At 42.6% G+C, this 25,366-nt stretch overlaps 1 protein-coding gene across 1 annotated transcript; it reads left to right on the plus strand.

The window, feature by feature from the left end:
- The first annotated feature begins 863 nt into the window (after positions 1–863).
- On the plus strand, positions 864–17,728 carry LOC306836634 (protein NLRC3-like). The gene is made up of 9 exons (XM_079363811.1): positions 864–884; positions 2,872–3,019; positions 5,113–5,308; positions 5,452–5,717; positions 6,279–7,861; positions 9,232–9,405; positions 11,818–11,991; positions 16,349–16,522; positions 17,075–17,728. The coding sequence occupies exons 2-9, from the start codon at positions 2,891–2,893 to the stop codon at positions 17,289–17,291; spliced, it is 2,913 nt and encodes a 970-aa protein (XP_079219937.1). The 5' UTR covers positions 864–884; positions 2,872–2,890; the 3' UTR covers positions 17,292–17,728.
- The last annotated feature ends 7,638 nt before the right edge of the window (positions 17,729–25,366 follow it).

Genomic DNA, 25,366 nt, shown 5'->3' on the forward strand with positions numbered 1-25,366 from the left:
CGTATGTACAGAAAGTTTCTGACGTGAGTGTTGTGTCCAGAGAGACGTCTGAACTCAGACTTCAGTGTGATGGACCATTTCAGATTCACATGTCGAGAGATGCCGATGTCTCTGCACACCCAAGCAGCAACCTCCAGTGCTGAAAACATCCTGCAGTACCTGGAGTGTCCACTAGAGGCTGGCTGCAGTTCCTGGAGTGTCCACTAGAGGCTGGCTGCAGTTCCTGGAGTGTCCACTAGAGGCTGGCTGCAGTTCCTGGAGTGTCCACTAGAGGGTGGCTGCAGTTCCTGGAGTGTCCACTAGAGGCTGGCTGCAGTTCCTGGAGTGTCCACTAGAGGCTGGCTGCAGCAGCACAGGAAGTCACATACACACCCATTCAAACAGCCTGTTTTTACAGCAGACGTCTGACAAGTTCAAAATCCTGGAGGACTGAAGTCCCGTACTCAAGCCGGGCTACAGTACCGATAGCTGGGCAGCCGACTCAACAAAGCCAGCGCTCAACCAGAGCTCATTTCTCAAAGTGTATTTTATAGCCTCCATGTTATAAAGTGGTGTTTGTGCTCAATAGACAGCGGGGCACGCTCCCATGGTGTTAATCAGTATGTGCTTTGATAATAAATCCTCTTCCTCGTCCTCCTCATCTGTGAGCGTCCATCTGTAAAGACCTCAGCAGAGATTCAGTGAGACGCAGCCCGGGTCTGTCTGGATCCACACACACAGCTGATTTCCTGTAAATGGAGGAGGGAGGGGCAACATGTGATCCGAGCTCATTAAAAACAGGTATGTCACCTGAGGAGGCTGAAGGTGAAGGTGAAATTGCTCAGTCAGTTAGACTCCATTTTAAAGGGACAGACAGTGAAGAGAGAAGTAAAGAGTGAAGCGGGGTGAGTGTTTATCCAGAGTTTTTATATCTTCACTTCTGTACTCTCAGTTTCCTCCTGTGAACTGAACACAGACAGTTTATAATGACGTCACTACTTACATTCATATGAGCTGTGTGTTTGTGTGTGTGTGTGTGTGTGTGTGTGTGTGTGTGTGTGTGTGTGTGTGTGTGTGTGTGTGTGTGTGTGTGTGTGTGTGTGTAGGTAGGTTTGTGTCTGTGTGTGTGTGTGTCTGTCTGTGTGTGTGTAGGTTTGTGTGTGTGTGTGTGTGTGATTGTGTTTTGGTTTGTGTGTGTGTGAGAGAGTGAACATAGAGAGTGACACATGTTGGCTTTGAAAAAGTCGTTTTTCCTGTCAGTCTGTGTGTGTGTGTGTGTGTGTGTTTGTGTGTGTGTGTGTGTGTGTGTGTGTGTGTGTGTCAGATCAAACTGGTTTCTCCTGTTTCTCTTGATTTCTTAAGATTCAAGACGTAACATGTTCTTCCAGACGTGCAGTGAAAGGTCAGGACTGTTCCACAGCAACAACAATAAACACTCAGTTTAGTGAAAACAGAATAAACAACATCAAAGGAGTTATTGAAAGTACAAATTAATAAATATAGAACAGAATACTGTAAACAGTGTAAAGTGTCAAAATGACCAGTAAAAATAGTCATGTTCAAAATATTGAGGGTTTCGGTTTGTGTGTGTGTGTGTGTGTGTGTCAGTGTGTTTAGGTGTGTGTGTGTGTCAGACAGTTTATAATGACATCACTACTGACATTCATATGAGCTGTGTGTGTGTGTGAGCCTGTTTGAGTGTGTGTGTGTGTGTGTGTGAGAGAGCCTGTTTGTGAGTGTGTGTGTGTGTGTGTGTGTGTGTGTGTGTGTGTGTGTGTGTGTGTGTGTGTGTGTGTGTGTGTGTGTGTGTGTGTGTGTGTGTGTGTGTGTGTGTGTGTGTGTGTGTGTGTGTGTGTGTGTGTGTGTGTGTGTGTGTGTGTGTGTGTGTGTGTGTGTGTGTGTGTGTGTGTGTGTGTGTGTGTGTGTGTGTGTGTGTGTGTGTGTGTGTGTGTGTGAGTGTGTGAGAGAGCCGGTTTGAGAGTGTGTGTGCGCGTGAGTGTCTTTAGGTGTGTGTGTGTGTTTGATCAAGCTGTTTCCTGTTTCTCTTGTGTTGATCTCTCAGTGAGTGTTTCTGTGTGTCCTCTGTAGCGTTACTTATGGGTAGATTCAATTGGGCGCCAGCCAGACCACTAAGTCCATCAATACATTGTATGAAAGTAAATTAAAGCACACTACGAAGCAAAATTAAATCAAGTTGAAATCCATATATTTAACACAAATTCAGGACAAACAAACATTTCATTCTTCGGGTAACTTTTGAAACACAACATAACCAAAAATGTCCCAACACCCGCAAAAAACAGTCCAAAGTTTATGTCCATTCAAAAAAGGAAAAAAAACATTAATGAAGCAAAAGGGGCTTAAGAGCTGAGAGGGTGTGTGTGTGTGGGGGAGTGTGTGTGTGTGGGGGAGTGAGTATCTTATAGTGGGGAAAAAGAAAGGGGAGCCTGGTTTGGGAAAACAGGGGAAGTCTGGAGATGAGGTAGGAGAGAGAGAGGGGGGGAATATCACCTGTCCAGGGTTTTTTGGAGTAGAGAGGTTGAGTTGACAGTCGTCTTCTCCCAGTCATTCTAACATGAATTGATCATGCCGACTGGATCATGCAGATCCCTGCCCCCAACAATCCCAGTAGAACCCACAGTGGTTGAAAGATCCAGAGAACCAAGGCAAAAAACTCCAAAAGTTCAGCACCTCCACAAAAACATTAAAGGGCTTTACCTCCTTTCCACCTTTCTCCTCTCTTCTTCACTGTCTGTCTCTTTTTTCCTCTTTTTTCCTCTCACACCTCTCCCAGGTGCAATCACTCCTAATTTTCTTCCCTTCAAGACACGCCCCTTTTTTCCTCTGCTGTGCAGCAGGTTGCCTCTGCACCCTGACTGCTACACCTCTCAGACTGACTTCAGATCAGATCATGGATGTGCGTTTAGAGGACGAGGAGGACGGAGCAGAGTCTCCTGTACCCAGCTGTCTGTCTCTGAAGAGTGATCGGTCCAAAGATCATCCTCTGATAGACTTCAGTAAAGAATCTGGAGCCTCAGACTCAAAGTAAGTCTTCTTACTAACTCCTTGTCTCCTCACATGTTTCCTTGTAGGTTCAGTCACCTTGTAAAGCTGTAATCTAAGAGGACTCTTACAAACCTTTGAACCTGCCCGTTATCCTCCTACTTCTCATTAGTACGTTTATTAGCAGCAGAAGATGGCGCTCAGCACGGCCCCTGTTTCAGTTTGTTCTTGTCTCTGTTTAGTCTTTTCAGCATCATCTGATATGATACTGTGAGCTCATACGTAAGAAGGTGTTTGAGAAAGCAGAGAGCCAAAGGAAAAGTCTGTGTGACAGCTAAAGTGTAGAGAAGATGATAAAGTGAGTCTTTACTTCAGCTGAGCTTCTTTAGCTGGGACTTTTTGAAGAGTCTTTAAGACCTTCTTGATCCAAAGCAGCGAGCACAAACACTTAAAGGAATCATGGTGTTCATGTGTTTCTGTTCATGACAGCAGTCAATATAACAAGTGAACAATGATTTGAACTGAACATTGAACTAAACATGGGAACATTTATTTTAATGACAATGATCCACAGAATCAAGATTCAAATCACATCATTAGTGCAGCTCTAGTATAAAGACCCTCCTGCCAGGGAGCACGTTGTGTTCAGGTGCAGGTTGTGTCAAAGTCCAGGACTGACTTTATGTCCCAGTCTGACCCAGGAGAGACAGAATCCATAAAGAGAAGGACAAAAAATGAAACCAGAACATCACTAAGGACACATTCACACTAGGTAATCTGTACTGTGACAAAGCAGGTTTGATCCCCAAAGTCCAGTTCCTTTGACTCGAGTGAGCGCTCTGATCCGTGGTCTTGGCCCGGCACGGATGGAAGAGGTGATCTGAGGCATGGTACGGTTTCTCATGCACGAGCAGAAGCACGGGAACTCAACGTGAACATGAAGTATAATCCTGGAGTGTTATATCTGTTTCTGACTAAAGCCCTGTTCCCACCGAGCGGTCCGGTTCCGTTCGTCTCAGTACGTCACGTGTTTTGCGGTGTTTCCAGAGACTAATCCCGGGAAAGATTCCCAAATAACTGATACATACCGTCCCACTTTTTGGGACCCTTCCGTTGGGGTGCAAAGAATATCGAACCGACTCGAAAATGTGGAACTAAACACTGCAGTCCGCTGATTGGTCGAAAGAATCGTCACTTCCTGTGTGGCGTCGGTAAACAAAACTCCGCCGTGTTTAAACCATCGACTGTAACACAGCTGATTGTTTACGTGTGTATTTGTCCTCGCCGCACACAGCCTTCTCTGAAATAAAGCTGGATGAGTTTGTTGATGTTGAACGGATCAGCATCCGGCTTACACGCCGCGGTACACATACATACATACATACATACATACATACACGGGTGGCTGTCGAAACGCAAACGGGACCTTAATCGGACCAAAAAGGACAGAACTGGACTGATCCGTACCTGACTGCTGTGTGGAAACGGGGCTTAAATGGCTCAAAATAATCCTCAAAGTCCTTCAAGTAGCTGTCATGTTCTCCGTGTTGTTCTCTGATGTTGCGGACGCAGACTTTATCTCACGTTAGTTCATAGTCTGCCTGTGTTGTAAACTAAGTACGCTTCAAGTTCACATGAAGCCGTGCATGTGTTGTATTACCATGTTATGAAGAAGAGGTAACCATGCTCAGGCCCGGTTAGTCCTGGAGCAGTGTGAGTGCAGGCCAGCGGGGGAATGAGGAGGGGGGTCAGTCGTTGGGTCAACTGGACCTAGAGTGAGTTCACCCTGATACTGCTGATCCAGCACAATGTAATTCACAATGTTTCACCACGTCTAACCTGAGTTCAAAGGTGGACTAACCCGAGCTCAGCTGTCTGAAGTGAAACAGTGGATGACAGGATCAGACTCTTTGATTCTCTGACTGTGAAGAAGCTGCACATGGTGTTCAGTCTGACTGAATCAAATGAATCCAAACAGAAGAAAGAAGGCGTTACCTGCTCTCTGTGATCATCTGACTCTTTAGATTGTGTTTGATAAATCTTCATATTTTCTATCAGTCAACCATCAGTTTAGTTCTAAAGACATGTCTTCACAGGGGGACGAAGAGGACTCATGTTAGAAAGGAGCAGACGTCCTGTCCTGGGTGTCAGGACGTCCTGAAGGATCCCGTCTCTACCAGCTGTGGACACTGGTTCTGCAGACAGTGCATCACCTCATACTGGGACCAGTCTGGTTCAGCAGGAGACTCGTCCTGTCCCCAGTGTGGAGAAAGATCCAGACCAGGATCTGGACTGCAGACAGTTAGTCAGAGCAGCACTGAACAAAGTAAGACTGTACACCTTTGTGCTTCTGTGATCTCCTAAAACACGACTTTTATTGGTCAATGTCAAAATAAATGAAAACTCTTTTTACTTCTTTTACAAAAACATCTGAAAACAATAATCAGATTCTATCATTCTCTCTTTCAGTAGATAGAGGTCAGCAGGAGGTTTTAGATCAACATAAGGTCAGTCTGAGGACGAGATGTGAACGTGTGACTGAAGGAAGTGATGAAACAGGAAGTAGAACCCCCCTCAAAAGGATCTACACTGAGCTCTTCATCACAGAGGGGCAGAGTGAAGAGATGAACACCCAACATGAGGTGAGACAGATGGAGACAAACTCTAAAAAGAAGACCCTCCATGAGACTCCAATCAAGTGCCAGGACATCTTTAAAGCCTTACCGGACAAACAGGAACCAAAGACAGAAGCTCAACCCGACCAACAGGAACCAAAGACAGGAGCTCAACCCGACCAACAGGAACCAAAGACAGGAGCTCAACCCGACCAACAGGAACCAAAGACAGGAGCTCAACCCGACCAACAGGAACCAAAGACAGGAGCTCAACCCGACCAACAGGAACCAAAGACAGGAGCTCAACCCGACCAACAGGAACCAAAGACAGGAGCTCAACCCGACCAACAGGAACCAAAGACAGGAGCTCAACCCGACCAACAGGAACCAAAGACAGGAGCTCAACCCGACCAACAGGAACCAAAGACAGAAGCTCAACCCGACCAACAGGAACCAAAGACAGGAGCTCAACCCGACCAACAGGAACCAAAGACAGAAGCTCAACCCGACCAACAGGAACCAAAGACAGGAGCTCAACCCGACCAACAGGAACCAAAGACAGGAGCTCAACCCGACCAACAGGAACCAAAGACAGGAGCTCAACCAGACCAACAGAAACCAAAGACAGAAGCTCAACCTGACCAACAGAAACCAAAGACAGGATCTCAACCTGACCAACAGAAACCCATCAGAGTGGTTCTGACAAACGGCGTGGCTGGTGTTGGAAAAACCTTCTCAGTGCAGAAGTTCACTCTGGACTGGGCCGAGGGCTCAGAGAACCAAGATGTCAGTCTGCTGATCCTGCTTTCATTCAGGGAGCTGAACTTGATCAGAGATCAGCGCTACAGTCTTCTTGAGCTGCTCCGTGTTTTCCATCCAACATTACAGAAGGTGGCAGCAGAGACGCTCGCTGTCTGTAAACTGTTGTTCATCTTTGACGGCCTGGATGAAAGCAGACTGTCATTGGACTTCACAAACAGGGAGGTTGTGTCTGATGTCACACAGAAGTCATCGTTAAACACACTGTTCACAAACCTCATCAAGGGGAATCTGCTCCCCTCAGCTCTCATCTGGATCACTTCTCGACCTGCAGCAGCCAATCAGATCCCTCCTTCATGTGTTGACAGGGTAACAGAAGTACGAGGCTTCACTGACGCCCAGAAGGAGGAGTACTTCAGGAGGAGGTTCAGTGATAAAAAAGATCTGTCCAGAAGAATCATCTCACACATCCAGACATCCAGGAGCCTCCACATCATGTGTCTGATCCCGGTCTTCTGCTGGATCACTGCCACAGTTCTGGAGCACATGATGAGCACAAAGCAGAGAGGAGAGCTGCCCAAGACCCTGACTGACATGTACTCACACTTCCTGCTGGTTCAGACACAGAGGAAGAAGAACAAGTATGGTGAGGGACATCAGATGAGTCTACATGAGCTGACAGAGGCTGACATGGAAGTTCTTCTGAAGCTGGGGAGGCTGGCGTTTGAACATCTGGAGGACGGAAACATCATGTTCTACCAAGAAGACCTGGAGCGGTGTGGTCTGGATGTCAGAGAGGCCTCGGTGTACTCAGGAGTTTGTACAGAGATCTTCAAAACAGAGTGTGTGATGTTCCAGAAAACAGTCTACTGCTTTGTTCATCTGAGCGTTCAGGAGTTTCTGGCTGCAGTCTACATGTTCCACTGTTTCACCAACAGGAACACAACAGTACTGGAGGCTTTTCTGGGAGAAACACATGTAGATTCAACTCTTGATGTTCTCCTAAATAAATCAATGGAGAAATCCCTGGAAAGTCAGAACGGTCACCTGGACCTGTTTGTTCGCTTCCTTCATGGTCTTTCTCTGGAGTCAAACCAGAGACTCTTAGGAGGCCTGCTGGGTCAGACAGACAACAGTCCAAAAATGATCCAGAGACTCTTAGGAGGCCTGCTGTGTCAGACACACAACAGTTCAAAAATGATCCAGAGAGTCATCAACAACCTGAAGAAGATGAACAGTGAAGATATCTCTCCTGACAGAAGCATCAACATCTTCCATTGTCTGACGGAGATGAAGGACCTCTCAGTCCATCAGGAGATGCAAAAGTTCCTGAAGTCAAAGAACAGATCAGGGAAGGAACTCTCTGAGATCCACTGCTCTGCTCTGGCCTACATGCTGCAGATGTCTGAGGAGGTTCTGGATGAGTTGGACCTGCAGAAGTACAACACATCAGACCAGGGACGATGGAGACTGATTCCAGCTGTGAGGAACTGCAGGAAGGCAAAGTAAGTCCAGATGTGATGAGCATTATAAATCAGTGTCATGTACTAATTGACTTATTTTGATATAAACTAAACATAATCATCTCTGTTCACTAAAAACTGTTCCTCTGTTAATGTTCAGGAGAAACAGTCCGTCATAGTTTGTTTCACACCTGATGTTTTTTATCTTTTTGTCCTGAGTTCATAAATATCTTTGATAGTTTTTTGTGAACACATTCAGGAGAGAATTCCCAAAGAAGTGACTGAGATGTGTGATAGTGTTAATCCCTGAAAAGAGAGATATCAGATGCTGTGAGCGCCCCCTTCCAGCCTCTGCAGGCATTACTAATCAATCATGAGCATCATCTCTGAACATCTCAGCAGGTAGATCACAGATAAACTGTTCTTACAGGAGATCCTTCACCTCACTACATTTGATTCTTTGCTGACTTGTTTGATTTCTGGATCATTCTGCAGCAGTCTCTGTATTTTCACGTTTATAGAAGTGAGTCAGACGAGAATGAGATGGTCCTCCTCCAGAGTTACTGTTCAATGAGTTTCAAATGGTTTTCTACTCCATAGAGAGTCCTCTGAATAGATCACACTTCAGATCACAGACTATAGATGAAGGATATTTGAGAGGAAGGAGGCTCCACCAGTTCCAGGGAATAAGTCCAACTCAGTGGTTTGTCTGTAAGGACCAAAGAGCTCAGATCTTTCCAGTCCAATCGATTATTCTCCAGTTTTTAACTGGTTTTCTGTCAGAGGACAAAGAGTAACACATGTCATCAATCTTCACATCATAATCCAAGTCACAGATCAGATGTAACAAAGGCTAATGTTCATCTTTAAAACTTACTACAGACTTAAAGATGTGACTTAACAACAACCAAAGTAAATCAGTAGATAAATAAATGAACTCATTCACTGCTACTTATTGGACTTCAACAAAGGAAACTTCCATCTTAAGCTCACAGTCCAAACTATCAGGATTGATGAGGCATTCACATGCAGTCAGCTCCATTGTTCCCAAAGAGTTCACAGCAGGTGAGCTGGCTGCCTTTATCAGCTCTGAAGCTCCGCCCATCCAGGAAACATAAAGCCAGGTAGAGGAGAGTGAGAGAAGGAGGGGGGATTTTACACCATAGACATGATGTCCTCCTAAATAAAACTCCATTAGTTTCCATTCATCAGTAACATTTAGTGAATGATTGACAGGTGAAGAATGTGCAGGTTTGAAAACCAGTGATGAGACTTGTTGTGTCAGTGACAGATTCCACTGATGTGTAAAGTTAAGACCAAACAGGACAAACTGTTTAATCATCAGATGTGAGACGTGAATATCAAACTCTTCTTTTATAAGTCATGTTTCTCTATTTTATGTGTCACTACAGACTTTCTTACTGTAAACTCTCAAAGACTCACTGTGACGTCGTGGCCTCAGCTCTGAAGTCCAACCCCTCCCATCTCAGAGAGCTGGACCTGAGTGACAACAACCTGCAGGATTCAGGAGTGAAGCTGCTGTGTGAGGGACTGCAGAGTCCAAACTGCAGACTGGAGACTCTGAGGTCAGATCACTGACTGTAATATTTATATGAATTTCATCACATATTTTGTTCATCCAGGCACATTTATAAATCTGTTTTTAAACAAACAATACAAAAAATACTAATAAAGAACAGAGGATATGTTACGAAGAGAAAAATATCATTAAATTAAGAATGTAAAGAAATAGGATGGGGGGGTCCTTCAGTCCTCTCTTAATTTAATTAAAGGTATTTACATGTTATTATTCCACTCCATCGTTTCCTTTACTCATTTACTCCAGTTACTCATGAAGTCATCTTCTCTGTTTCTTAGTCTAAACGTGATTCTTTATATTTCTTTAACTTCTTCAGCTGTTACCTTCCATGCATTAATAGATGGAGATTGATCATCCAATCAGCTCCCTGTTATTTGCTTTCATGCAGCTATGTGTATTATTGTGTACAAGTATTTATCCCCTTCTTCTCTATTCCTGCTGGAGCGATACCAACTATTTATTTTATTTTTATTGAAGCTTTTATTGAAGCAGGTTGATCCCATTGAGATGAAGAACCTCTTTTTTCACAGGAGACCTGGTCGAGACAGGCAGCAGCAAAAACACAAAGTTACAGACACAAAGGGAGAGATAGGACAATTTACAAAACACAATATTGAACAATATGATAGAACCATCGATGAGTCAAATCTGGGAGTCAGTAGCTCAAGCAGTCAAACTAAAACCATGTGCATCCTGTAGAATCTGCTTCCAGGTCTTTCATTTTAGATTTAAAAACCTTCAAGGACTCCATTCTGCAACAGATTCCAGGCTGAGGGTGCAGAAAACACAAAAGCACTTTTACTCATTTCTGTTTGAGCGTTTGGAACAGAGAGCATGAAAAGGTCCTGAGAACACAAAGAATACTGCCCAGTACTTTTCTGTGTGATAAAAACACAGAGATAGTGAGGAAGCAGACCAAGAATGACCTTCTACTGTATATAAAGGTGTACCAGTGTAAGAGCCTACGGGTCACCAGAGCACGCCATCCAACCCGAGAGGACATGTAGAATATGAAGTGGATGAAGCCGTTTCTGTAAATATTAATATTTGTAATCTTCTCCTGAACAAATCCCCAAAACCTTCCCAACACGGGACAAGAGTCAAAGATATGCTGATGATTGTCTTCCTGATCCCCACACTTCCTCCAGCAGGCTCTACTTCCTGATCAAATGTCTTTTGTCTTCAGTTTGTATCTATTTTAGAGTTCTGCAGAGATCTGTTTCTTAAAAGTACATTTAAAAATGTATTTAGTTGATGTGGATCCTTCCAAATGTCTGAACAGTTTGTAGAGTGAGTCAAAGGAGAGAAATGAAATCTGTGATGGGATCGTTTTCTGTCTTCACAGACTCAACATTGTGCTCCATCAGTCAGAGTGTAACAGTCTGAATGTTGTTGTAGTACCAAACAGCTCCACCAGGTGGAGCCTCTGTTCTGTTCTGAGTGTGTGATAGAAAGAGTTGTTGATCTCTGACATCCATCTTCATGTGTGTGAGACGGTGAGAGGACTCTGACCCTCAGTGAGGAGTTGGTGCAGGTCACGTCTTTATATCACTGCTCATGTTTGATGAGTGAATATAGAGCCGTAGAGACCTGGCTCTGTGTGCTCCATATCAAGTCTTGGAGAATTAAAGTGCTGTGTGGAAATCCCCACTCTGCTGTCTGTCAGCTATCTGATGCTAACCAGCTATCCAGGGACCTCTGCTAATTGCTACCTGCTGCTAGCTTCTCCACCTGTAGCAGTCACGTGACCTGATGATGTCAGTGATGATGTCACTGGTCCAGAGTGAACTCATTCGTCCTCTCTTTCATACCGTTCATGTTTTTTATGATCTGATATCAAAACAAACTCTGTGATTTAAACGTAGTGTGAGGAGGTTTGATCTGCTGATGAAACACACTCAAAGTCATCTGGATTTCTCTTGATGATTGTCTAAAGTCAATGAGACCACCAACATTATAAAGTCCTTTTGAAAGTCTGCCTGTTTCCAGCTGCTCGCTGTCACATGAGGAGAATCACAGGACGCTGTCTGGAAAAGCCTTTCTTTACATTTCCTACAGAAGAGATTCACACTGACTTGTAGTTTGTAGAGTTCAAAGAAAGCAGGAGGAGTTTGTAGTGAGGGAATACTGTACAGGACAAGATCAGTAAAGAGAGAAGAGGTTTCACTTTGTCCACAGGGGGGCGCCAAAACAGACACGTAATGAAAGTTCCTCACAGGAGCTTTGAGTGTTTGAATCTAAGAAGGATCAGGAAGAACTAAAGTATTAATGCATCCTAATAAAGTCCTTCAATGTTGGAATGAACAGATGATGATCAGTGTGTTCATGTGGACAACATCACACATTCATGTATAAAGCTCACTGTCATCTACATTTACTTCTTTTATTCTTTATTCAGATTGAGGGGCTGCAGTTTGTCAGAGATCAGCTGTTCTTCTCTGGCCTCAGCTCTGAAGTCCAACCCCTCCCATCTCAGAGAGCTGGACCTGAGTGGGAACAACCTGCAGGATTCAGGAGTGAAGCTGCTGTGTGATTATCTGCAGAGTCCAAACTGCAGACTGGAGACTCTGAGGTCAGATCATTGACTGTAATATTTATATGAATTTCATCACATATTTTGTTCATCCAAGCACATTTATAAATCTTTTTTTAAACATACAATCCAAAAAATATTTATTAAAAATGGAGGATTTGTTACAAAGACAAAACGATCATTAAATTCAGATTAAGAAAGAAAATAAATAGAATGGGGGGGTCCTTCAGTCCTCTCTTAATTTAATTAAATGTATTTACATGTTATTATTCCACTCCATCGTTTCCTTTACTCATTTACTCCAGTTACTCATGAAGTCATCTTCTCTGTTTCTTAGTCTAAACGTGATTCTTTACATTTCTTTAACTTCTGCAGCTGTTACCTTCCATGCATTAATAGATGGAGATTTATCATCCAATCAGCTCCCTGTCATTTGCTTTCATGCAGCTATGTGTATTATTGTGTACAAGTATTTATCCCCTTCTTCTCTATTCCTGCTGGAGCGATACCAACTATTTATTTTATTTTTATTGAAGCTTTTATTTAAGCAGGTTGGTCCCATTGAGATGAAGAACCTCTTTTTTCACAGGAGACCTGGTCGAGACAGGCAGCAGCAAAAACACAAAGTTACAGACACAAAGGGAGACAAAGGACAATTTACAAAACACAATATTGAACAATATGATAGAACCATCTATGAGTCAAATCTGGGAGTCAGTAGCTCAAGCAGTCAAACTAAAACCATGTGCATCCTGTAGAATCTGCTTCCAGGTCTTTCATTTTAGATTTAAAAACCTTCAAGGACTCCATTCTGCAACAGATTCCAGGCTGAGGGTGCAGAAAACACAAAAGCACTTTTACTAATTTCTGTTTGAACGTTTGGAACAGAGAGCATGAAAAGGTCCTGAGAACACAAAGAATACTGTCCAGTACTTTTCTGTGTGATAAAAACACAGAGATAGTGAGGAAGCAGACCAAGAATGACCTTCTACTGTATATAAAGGTGTACCAGTGTAAGAGCCTACGGGTCACCAGAGCACGCCATCCAACCCGAGAGGACATGTAGAATATGAAGTGGATGAAGCCGTTTCTGTAAATATTAATATTTGTAATCTTCTCCTGAACAAATCCCCAAAACCTTCCCAACACGGGACAAGAGTCAAAGATATGCTGATGATTGTCTTCCTGATCCCCACACTTCCTCCAGCAGGCTCTACTTCCTGATCAAATGTCTTTTGTCTTCAGTTTGTATCTATTTTAGAGTTCTGCAGAGATCTGTTTCTTAAAAGTACATTTAAAAATGTATTTAGTTGATGTGGATCCTTCCAAATGTCTGAACAGTTTGTAGAGTGAGTCAAAGGAGAGAAATGAAATCTGTGATGGGATCGTTTTCTGTCTTCACAGACTCAACATTGTGCTCCATCACTCAGAGTGTAACAGTCTGAATGTTGTTGTAGTACCAAACAGCTCCACCAGGTGGAGCCTCTGTTCTGTTCTGGGTGTGTGATAGAAAGAGTTGTTGATCTCTGACATCCATCTTCATGTGTGTGAGACGGTGAGAGGACTCTGACCCTCAGTGAGGAGTTGGTGCAGGTCACGTCTTTATATCACTGCTCATGTTTGATGAGTGAATATAGAGCCGTAGAGACCTGGCTCTGTGTGCTCCATATCAAGTCTTGGAGACTTAAAGAGCATATTGCAGGTTAAAGACAAAACTTAACTAATCATAGGAAAATACGTTAACAATACTGTTGTTAAAGAAATTCTGAAATGAATAACCCACAGGGTCTCCTGGAGACGTTTTAGTCTTTGCTCTTTACTTCCACATTCGGCTGTGACGTAACGTAACATAAGGGAGTCCCGCTGAATCCCCGTCTGTTTAACATAGAAAATCATGGATCCGAGTGTCACTCCCGTCAATAAAGAGGAAGAAAACATGTATTCCTTTACATATAATGGTCCACTGGCTTATTATTGTGAACCTGTTAGATGTGATAGAGAGCAGAAACAGGCAGGATTAAAGGAATAACGGCCTCAGGAGAGAAGCTGTGGTGTGAGGAGAGACCCGGAGCAGGCGTCCTGCTGAGTGACAGGTGTCAGCTCGCCATATATGGGCGTGTGCTGTGTTCACATCAGCATATATAAAGTTTGTAATCACATTCAATCAATTAAAAAACAATTTGTAGAAGGTGCAAGTGCCGATCATTCACCTTTACATTGTATGGGAGCTGCTTGTAAAAACAGCAAATCTATACAACGTATTACGGTGCCGTGCTGTGCGTGAGAGAGAGAGAGAGACAGAGAGAGAGAGAGAGAGAGAGAGAGACAGACAGAGACAGAGACAGAGACACAGAGAGAGAGAGAGAGAGGGAGAGAGAGAGAGAGAGAGAGACAGACAGACAGACAAAATCCGATTACACTGCCTGTGCAAATGCAGCACTATGTCTTTGTTTATTCCTGATGCGGCCCAGTGCTCACGTTGTTATAGAAAATACCGTGTATGGTGCAGGATTTTCCTGACGTGAGTTCACAGCGCACGTCCACTGAACATAGTCCACACAAACATACACAACAGCACACACACTCCACACTTTAATGTGCTTTTGCACATATATTAGGCTACTACAAAAAGTTTAACATTTTAATGGGATAGAGGACCGACAGAAGTAAAGGTTGTGTTTCTGTTTGTTTCCAAACTGCGCGTTCCGTCTTTCCCCACTGCGCACGCACACACACACACACACACACGCACACGCGCACACGCGCACGCGCGCACGCGCACACGCGCACACGCACACACGCACACACACACACACACACACACACACACACACACGCTCTCTTGCAACAGAGTTGGATTTATAATAAATCGTATGACTACATATATTAATACAGACTGTCCGGTGTCTATTACGCTCAAACTAGAGAATATAACAGAGGATTAAAGCAGATCAAATCATTAAACGCTGCGTATGTAATATTTGATGTTAAACACCCAGAGATTTAAATCATTAATAAGGAAACGCTTTTGTGTCTGATGCCGAAATATTCAACGTGTCTGTTCGATGGTTTCTGAGGTTGTGGGAATAATTCACCAAAACACACTTTGAATAATAAAGCCACTTACACTGTGCACACGAATGTGCGCCGCTCAAATTACACACTATGGCAGTGAAGAGTGTGTGCTGCAGGGATGCATCTATTCTCACTCACTACCACGTATCATTACACCTCTTTAATCATGTTTTAGACTGTTTTTTGTGCTTTAATTCTTTTGTGCTGCCTTCTAAATGTTTGTTTGTAAAGTGTTTGATGCTCTCTGTGCAAGACAAGTTCCCCCAGGGGCAATAAAGTCTTCATTCATTCATACACATACGCATAAAGCCGATCAAAGCAGAGTGACAGAACACGACTCCCTTATGTTACGTCATGTGACGCGTTGTTGAAAAAAAGCGAGTTCTAAACAGCTACGCTAAAAACAGCCACTTTCTCCTCTAAATTAGATTAGAGCACTTATGTGTTGAAGAATATACAGAAAATTGATGTACTTATTCTACAGCCCTTATCAGACAACATGAAGTGTTAATCTCAACTTTTTTTTAGCCTGCAATATGCTCTTTAAAGTGCTGTGTGGAAATCCCCACTCTGCTGTCTGTCAGCTATCTGATGCTAACCAGCTATCCAGGGACTTCTGCTAAATGCTACCTGCTGCTAGCTTCTCCACCTGTAGCAGCCACGTGACCTGATGATGTCAGTGATGATGTCACTGGTCCAGAGTGAACTCATTCGTCCTCTCTTTCATACCGTTCATGTTTTTTATGATCTGATATCAAAACAAACTCTGTGATTTAAACGTACTGTGAGGAGGTTTGATCTGCTGATGAAACACACTCAAAGTAATCTGGATTTCTCTTGATGATTGTCTAAAGTCAATGAGACCACCAACATTATAAAGTCCTTTTGAAAGTCTGCCTGTTTCCAGCTGCTCGCTGTCACATGAGGAGAATCACAGGACGCTGTCTGGAAAAGCCTTTCTTTACATTTCCTGCAGAAGAGATTCACACTGACTTGTAGTTTGTAGAGTTCAAAGAAAGCAGGAGGAGTTTGTAGTGAGGGAATACTGTACAGGACAAGATCAGTAAAGAGAGAAGAGGTTTCACTTTGTCCACAGGGGGGCGCCAAAACAGACACGTAATGAAAGTTCCTCACAGGAGCTTTGAGTGTTTGAATCTAAGAAGGATCAGGAAGAACTAAAGTATTAATGCATCCTAATAAAGTCCTTCAATGTTGGAATGAACAGATGATGATCACATCAGTGAGTTCATGTGGACAACATCACACATTCATGTATAAAGCTCACTGTCATCTACATTTACTTCTTTTATTCTTTATTCAGCTTGAGGGGCTGCAGTTTGTCAAAGATCAGCTGTTCTTCTCTGGCCTCAGCTCTGAAGTCCAACCCCTCCCATCTCAGAGAGCTGGACCTGAGCAGGAACAACCTGCAGGATTCAGGAGTGAAGCTGCTGTGTGATTATCTGCAGAATCCAAACTGCAGACTGGAGACTCTGAGGTCAGATCACTGACTGCGTCATTTATTTGGATCATTTCAATCCACATCCTCCATTGTTGCACATTTCAGGATTTATATGTTTTCAGTTTTTGTCTGAATTTGAATCTTAGGAAATTAAATTATTTTGGAGATTTTTCCTTTTTCCAAGTTGCTGAATAATTTAGAGATTTGATGTGAAAATGTTTTTGTGACTCTGTGAAGTAAAGTTGAACAAGGTGCACATGAAGCCTCTGGTTTCCTCTGGTTCTGTTAAGAAGTGAAATCATGAAGACTTGTGATTGAATAATGTGTGATTTGATAAATGTAGTAACATCACAGAGCTGACTGAGATCAGCAGCCTGTTCTTCATCTGTGCACATGAACAGCTGGATGAATGTTGAGCTGACATTTGGAGGATTTAGATTTAGTGAATACACAATCAGAAATGATCCTCTAATCATTTAGAGAAAACTTGATTCATCAGGACAAAGTGATGTTGAGATACTCATCACAACCTGAACACATGTGACTGGATTACACATTATTTTTATTCTTCTTTTATTCTTTATTCAGATTGACGGGCTGCAGTTTGTCAGAGATCAGCTGTTCTTCTCTGGCCTCAGCTCTGAAGTCCAACCCCTCCCATCTCAGAGAGCTGCACCTGAGCATCAACAACCTGCAGGATTCAGAAGTGAAGCTGCTGTGTGATCTTCGGAAGAATCCAAACTATCGACTGGAGTCTCTGAGGTCAGTCTCTCAGTGTTCTTTAGTAAACCCTCCACATGTTTGAATGTATTTATTTAACAGGGACAATGTGATTGAACATAGTCTCAATACAAAGCATGAAACTGATGAGCTGCATAAAGAGTTTATAGCTGTTGTTAGTTTCCAGCTCGTGTCTCTAGTTGGTCCTTTGTGTAAACAAACACATTAAACTCCAAAACACTTGATGAGGATCCATTAAAATACATGAACCACAATATGACAATACAAATGCTTTAAAGCAGAGAACATTACAGATTGAAGATACAATCTAAAAGTGGCTACAGCTCTCATTTCATTCATTCAGATTCTTGTTTGTTGTTGGAGAAATCCTTTTCTGGGTGGACACTATGAAGAGAGTTCAACATACTCAGGGTTTGTTTTCTGTGATCTGGCTTCACTAACCCTGACAGAAGAGATGGTGCTGAACAGTCACATGAAGCTGCTTATCAACCTGACAAGTAAACCCAGAGTTTCAGAGCGCACGCTCACATAAAAGGGGCGGAGCTATCTTCATTTAACCTATCACAATCATCACAGAGTCTGCAGTCAGCAGATCATCATATCTAACAAACTGTGAACAAACTATATGAATAATATGAAGAAGTTGAAGACAAACAGGCTCAAAGACTAAAGTTACACAGCTGCAGGAACAAATGCAGGAAGGACAACTGACAGAAACAAAGAAACATCAGAGAGGATTCATGTCCAAACTACGGCTTCTTCTATTTCCTTCCCATCGTTAGTTCACCTCAGAACTGAGCAGAAGAACTCGTGTTTCTTCTCTGAACTGAATGTGTTGCTCTGACTCTTTCATGTGGAGACCAGAACAGTTTGAGAAGTTCAGCTGCAGCTCTGAGCATCACAAACAGAGCGGCATGGAGACACTAAACATTCATATGAAGATATCATTCAAAGGCAGAAGAAGCTCTTCATCATTGAACATCTTCAAAACAACTCAAAGGCTGCGCTGCTTTTTCTCTGTTAAAGGATGAAGGATATCAGGAACAAACAATCATGACCTTTAAGGACGATGATGTCAAATCAGACGGGACACAGGAAGTGTTTGTTGCTCTCTCTCCATCAGCTCACAGAGCGCCACCATCAAGAGATCTGATTGGTCAGTGAGATTTTCACAGGTTGATCTCTTATCTCCAACATATCCTGCTCCTGAGCAGGTTAGGTGTGCAGCGTCAGTTACCATGGCGATATTCCCAGTTTAGAAGTGAACCACCTTCAGGACTGTAAACCCAGGGTTAACCCTGAAGTGACCCTGAATCCTGCTTCATGGTGCAGGCCCCAGGTCACTACAGGTCGTCATGACGACAGAAACTAAAATGTAAACATGACAGTAACTTCTGATTTCTGTCATCTCTCTTCTTCTCTCTTTAGCTGGTGGGACTGATCTCTGTCATAATGTGAGTGATCAGGACTCTGGTGGAGCAGAGAGGAGCAGCTGATGATCCACAGAGGAGGAACCTCCACCATCTTGTGTGTGGAGAAGCTCTGCAAGCTGAGGAGATCTTCATCCATCAGGGACTGACAGAGGAATCAGCTCACAGTTCATTTCAGTGATATTTCTAATGAATCTGTTCTCCACACATTACAGGAGAGGAAGGTCAAACATGAAACAGCTGCTAGAAATGTTCAGAGGTCAAAAGCTACCAAGAAATGCTGCAGTTCTTCTTCTCATGTGATGATTATTTTGACTCCAGACTTCAGTGTGATGTGTTTCTACTCTAACTTCTGTCACTTGTTAGTCTGTATGTTGGACTGACATGTTGACCTTTGACCTGTGTCAGCAGCTGAGAAAAACTTCATTGGTCTGATGGTGAGTGGTTTATTGACGAGCCTCTGAGTGATTCGAGTCGACAGCTCCTCAATATGAGAGCTCTGTAGATGTCATTTTGTTTGAAAGGACAAACTGAACTTCACAGAGCAAACAATGAAATATGTAACGGATGCAACAATGCAACGCCATGTAAACGTCTGGCGTGCTGTTAGGACACGGTGTAAAAACATGGAAAACTCTGAAGCGCCTTGGTTTAGATAAGAACTTTTTAGTATGAACATGATATTAACGTGCCGACGCCTTTTCTACTGGCACAGATTAAAGAATGTAAAGTGGATTATTATCAGCTTTATCTCAGCGTGTCTGCAGTCTCATGTAGTCTGCTGCATATTAGTCTTTAAACAGTGAAAAAACAAAAACTCTTGTTTTCCACGATAGACAGCGGCATGTTGCAATCAATAACCAAGTCTGACAGTATTGAATTAGTGATTGCTTCCTGTTGAGGATGAGTTGTGCTGTACTGCCCTGCACGGGTGTCCATGAACTGTGAGACTGACGGCTGTTGTGACTCATTTATGATTCTTTTGTTGATCTGGTATTCTTCATATCTGTAAGAGAAAAGCATGTTAAACAGATGTCAGAAAATGCATTACAGGCCCACATGACTTGCAGATGAAACTAGATTTATAACCAATCTAGTTAAAGTAATTAGATTGTAAACTACAACGCCTAAATTAGCTTCAGATTTGAAGCATACAATTCAGATTTTGAGGGGAATGTTAAGGAAAAGTTATGAAGTTAAGTTATATTTAAAAGCCACAGTAACACTTAATGAAATTGGAATTAATTACAAAACAAAATAAATTGCAAAGATTGAAAATCAGAACATTTGAATACACAATGCAAGGTTTTCACTGCGATTTGAAAATTAGCTGAAGTTGTCAGACAAACATACTGAAGTAAAAAGTAAATGATTTCCCTCTCAGATGTAATGCAGTAGGAGTATAGTGTAGCACGATATGGAAAAGTAAGCACAAGTAATGTAAACTGTATCGTTTATTAGTAGCCTGCAGTACTTAATGTCACCACTGTATAAATAGGTGCTAAAACAAATAATCAATAATTAAATATGTGAGTAAAAATGAAGAGAAATGATCCCCGACAAGGTAATGCACGACTCTGACACAAAATGGGGAGGGGCCTTAACGTTCCCCATAACTTCAGCTAACGTACCTTCAGAGTTGTAGTTTCCAGTAATGCTATTTAAACTAGCCGTTTAGCTAACGTTATCTAATGCATTTACTCACAACAAATATTAGCCTCCACTTACCGTTCTTTGTGTGACTTCAAATGTTGAACGAAGTTTGAAGTTGTTGCATCCCCGTCTGTAATTCTTGAACTGCATGTTCTACATCTGGCAGCTCTTTGTTTGTTTACCACCTCGTAGGTTTTGTACGCAAATGTAATTATCTTTGGTAGCATGGTGTTTGTGTGGCTCGTATGGGCTCGCGTCGCTAACATCCATTACACACTTCTTCATGGGCTATTCTGACATTTGATTGGATGTTGTCGGATGCTTCAAACAAGGTGGATTCTGGGGGAAAGGTGTCAGCTTGCTGAGAGTGGATGAGAAGCGTCAGTAGATTCAGGGAGTGAAGGGAAATATTTTATCTATCCATCTATCTATCTATCTATCTATATATCTATCTGTCTATCTTGTAAGAGCCAATATGCTTATAATTGATTTAATTACAAATATTTAGTTAAAAATGATTAAAATGTGATTTTCAGTAATTTCATGTTTCTTCATAATGTTTAAAATAGTTTGTAAGGTCATAATTTAGTCATTAAAATGGTGAAAAGGTTATTTTTTATGTTTCTGAATGTTTCGGTCGTGACATCACTGCGTAGTTAAATGTGACGGATGTAACGTCAGCAGTTGGAGTCAAATATTAAAGGAAGCTACACAGTTTTTTGACCGTGCGTTAGACCTTCTGTTAAACCTGTATTTTACTTTGACATTTTTTCAGTAAACTTTTCGAAACGAAGGAAAGTTGTCTTGTTTTTTCACTCGCGTTGCAAATACTGTGAGTTGACTCCAATAAGTGAAACAGAGGACGAAGAAAGAGACGGAGTGCCACTACATATCTATCTATCCATCCATCCATCCATCCATCTATCTATCTATCTATCTATCTGTCTATCTATAAATTGGATTTCTCTACTTGCTAATCAATCATAAGTCTGTCATGGTGCACCTTGATTGAAATGTTTCATATTCATATTGAGTTCCATCATATTCAAAGACTGTCTGCATCACTAATGACTCTATCCTGTGAAATCCTTCAGACTCACCTTTCCAGTAGAGATCTCTCCCCTCTCACTCCCTGTGCTCCTCTGTCCTGACTCCTGCAGGTCAATGGGGTGGTGGACTGATTATTATTATTATTAGTGTATTTTTATCATTATTATTATTGTTAATATCCAATGATGATAATCATAGTGAATGAGCTCAGCTCCTGTTTCAGGTGTGCATCCGTGCATAAAGTGAGAAACACAGCTGATGCTCCAGAAGGAAGGAAATCAGCCCAAAGATAGTATATGGTAAAGAGAGTGCACACTTAGCTCTATAAACAACCAGGGCCTTCACAATGCATTTCACACTAACTAGCTAGCTAAGTAGCACAGTTGTTTTAGAGCTGGAAAGTAACTGTGCAAGCTAGGTTTTTACTTGTCAAACAGGAAGCACTTGGTTCATTAATTACATGGGACTTTGTGCTGTTAGCTGGGGGCTAACTAATTATTACTAGCAGCAGAGAAGAATACTTACTTTGTTCAAAAACTTTCTTATATCCACTCTGCATTCACGTCCTTCTCCTCACGCTGTTCTAGCCGCTCTGTGTGGACTTCATCTTACACACACACGCTGCAGGAGTGCAAGCTAGGTCGCAGGGAAAACACGGACTGGATTTTCAGTCACGTGGGCGGTCTCTATATGAACAAGTGGAATGGATTGGATAACGACGCGCTGAAGGGTCTCTCTACCTGACACGATGAAGTGAAGGGAAACTGACAGATTCATCATCATATTTAAGTCAATAATGACAGGTTATATGATTATTTATTTAAGCTCATATTCTGCCCACTTTATATTAAATTTGTCAGCACGTTTTGTAAAAAAAAAAAAAGAAAAAAGAAAAGGTTTTTATATCAAAACACTAAATTATTTAGGGGGCTTAAGAAATTTTAGTGAGGCTTCAGACCCCCTATAATAAGCCTGATGACGCCACTGGGATGAAGGATATCAGGAACAAACAATCATGACCTTTAAGGACTATGATGTCAAATCAGACGGGACACAGGAAGTGTTTGTCGCTCTCTCTCCATCAGCTCACAGACCATCAAGAGATCTGATTGGTCAGTGAGATTTTCACAGGTTGATCTCTTATCTCCAACATATCCTGCTCCTGAGCAGGTTAGGTGTGCAGCGTCAGTTACCATGACGATATTCCCAGTTTAGAAGTGAACCACCTTCAGGACTGTAAACCCAGGGTTAACCCTGAAGTGACACTGAATCCTGCTTCGTGGTGCAGGCCCCAGGTCACTACAGGTTGTCATGACGACAGAAACTAAAATGCAAACATGACAGTAGCTACGTGTTCATCTCTCCCTCGTGAACCTTCTGTCATCATCGCTCCCTTTGACCTTTAACTCTCTGGAATAAACAGGATTTCTAAATGGTAGGTCAAAGTGGCGCCCTCTTTGTTCTCGCTCTGTGTTTGTGTGTGTGCGTCTGTGTGCGTCTGTGTTTGTGTGTGTGCGTCTGTGTGCGTCTGTGTTTCAGGTCAATAAGCTGAAGACCAAGACGATTGGAAACTCTCTGAATCCAGTTTGGAATGAAAGCCTCACTTATGTTGGGATCACAGAAGAAGACATGCACAGGAAGACACTCCGGTGAGTGTGTCTGCGTGAAATGTGTGGAAATAATTCACGCCTGGTCTCATTTCGGACTGATTACACTTTCAGCCATTAATCAGGCGCGGAGACATCTTGACATTTTGACACAGAAGCTCAGTTATCACCTTTCATGAATTTAAACATCAGAGAAGAAACGTTCATAGAGCCCATGCAGGACTTCAGACTAAAACAGTCTTTGTTTGAAGATGATCTTGTTTTATTCTCGGCCTTGTTCTGTCTCATAAACGCCCACAAAGAAAGCAGCCATCAGTGGGAATTAAAGTGCAGCGTAATCACCCACATCATTCGGATGCATTTGCCCCCCCCAAGAAAAAATAAGTCTGGGAGATGGTGTTCACATCAGCTCAGCACATGTTGATGTCACTCCCCTTAAATGATGAATTAGTGTTTCTACCATTGAAGACACAGATTGGCGTGACCAGACAAGCGTGTCCATAATGAAGTCTAAAACAACAGAGTGGGAAGCCTTTAATTACTGCACTCAGAAGCCAAGGCTTCTCCTGTAGAAATCTCCTGAATACTGATGCAGTTCTGCATTTCAGCAGGTGATGGACGACTCTTACAGAGCATTTAAAGAAACTACAGTTTACAGGCTTCTTCACAGAATGCAATGAACTTTATTTAATATTGAAAAATATTTGTCTTTTTAATGAGACTGCTGGGTGCTGGAGTAAACTTTGTGCAGTATTGCACATGTGGGGAGGATGATGGTTTCAAGCAGAGGCTGCAGTTTATGGCAGTGGCAGCTGGTGTTCAGCAGAGGTTTTCCTTAGGTTTCCTTGGACAGACACACTTCCTTGGTTTTCCTCCTCTCCTTATCGGAGAGTGAATTCTGTCATTGAACCCGACTCTTTCCCTCTTCTGCGGATGGATGATGGTGTCGATCGGGTTGGTTCGGCTCGGTTCGTAACTAAACTGGATCTCCTTCAGGGTTACTGGCAGGTCCCGCTTACTCAGCGTGCGTCCAAAATTAGTGCTTTTGTCACCGCAGACCATTTTCTGCAGTACACGGCCTTTTGGCTTCAGAAATGCTCCAGCAACCTTCCAAAGGCTCATGAACACTGTACTGAGAGGAGTCGATAACTGTCAAGTTTACCTTGATGACATCATCACGTGTTCAGTAACCTGGAAAGACCACATGAAAACTCTGTGTAACCTCTGTATGCCTCGCTCAAGTGTAACCACGGAGGGTCGTTCATTAGATTTTTCTCAGGCGCAGTGGAGGGTGATGTGATTATCCCCCGTGCACTCTCCACGACGGGGAAATAATTCAGTGAGGGAGCGTGGAAATCCACGTCACTCACTTAACACTGTGTCTGTAATCCAGATGTGGTGTGTGCATCACAGCCTGATGCATCTTCATCTCTGTGATGGAGAAACCTTGACACACACACACACACACACACACACACACACACACACACACACACTGTGTTTTATTTGCAGCCTTTATAAGTGTTCCACTGCTACAAGGTGTCATTAGAGCACCACATGCAGATTCAGACGTTTTGTTCATACCAGATGCAGATAAGACTTTAAAGAACATGAGATGACTTTGTCTTTCCACACTTCTTTTTCCACTCTTTGGAGAAAACAAAAGACACTTTATAAAGACTTCAGTGTGAAATAGTTGGACTGACACCAAACACATTGAGAGAGAAGCCAAACAACCCTTTGAGGAAATCTATTCTAACATTATTTAGTTTACAAGTGAGGAAGTGATTTTGCTGCTCAGTGTTTAAGTCGTATGCTAGCTCTCTTATTAGCACTGTTCTTTGACAAATCACCTTTCTACACTAGTCTGTACACAAATCCAGTCCATGTAGCGTCCTCCATCACCACACTGTCAACTTAGACAGTTTGCTGGGGTGGCAGGAGCTCAGTCAGTTGGGACTTGGGTTGGGAACTAAAGGGTTGCTGGTTCAAGTCCTGATGTGCACCAAAAATATGGGAGTTGGTCTGGTAGCTGGAGAAAGAATGTAAAGAATCAAAGGAAGGTAATCTTACAAAAGCATCTGAAACGGAGAGACGGATGAAAGAACAAGGAAGAGGAACAAAGAAATCACACATTTTACCACTTATTCACAAGAGCAATTTACTGATTTTGTTCCCTTCTTTTTCTTTCATAAACAAAAAAACCCCCAACTGAAACAGATCACCTCTCAAGCCCTGCCCGAGGTGCCCTTGAACAAGGCACTGAACCCCCAACCTCTCTGGTGTATTCCCTGAGTAGCAGTGTGAAGCAGCTGTGTGTGTGATAAGCATGTCTCTACAATAACAGAGTGTAAAATCCAAATGTTCCTGTGACAGCAGCATGGTTACATTAGACAGAG

The sequence above is a fragment of the Symphodus melops genome (genome assembly GCF_947650265.1).
Source record: "Symphodus melops genome assembly, chromosome: 16".
Taxonomy (NCBI): Eukaryota; Metazoa; Chordata; class Actinopteri; order Labriformes; family Labridae; genus Symphodus; species Symphodus melops.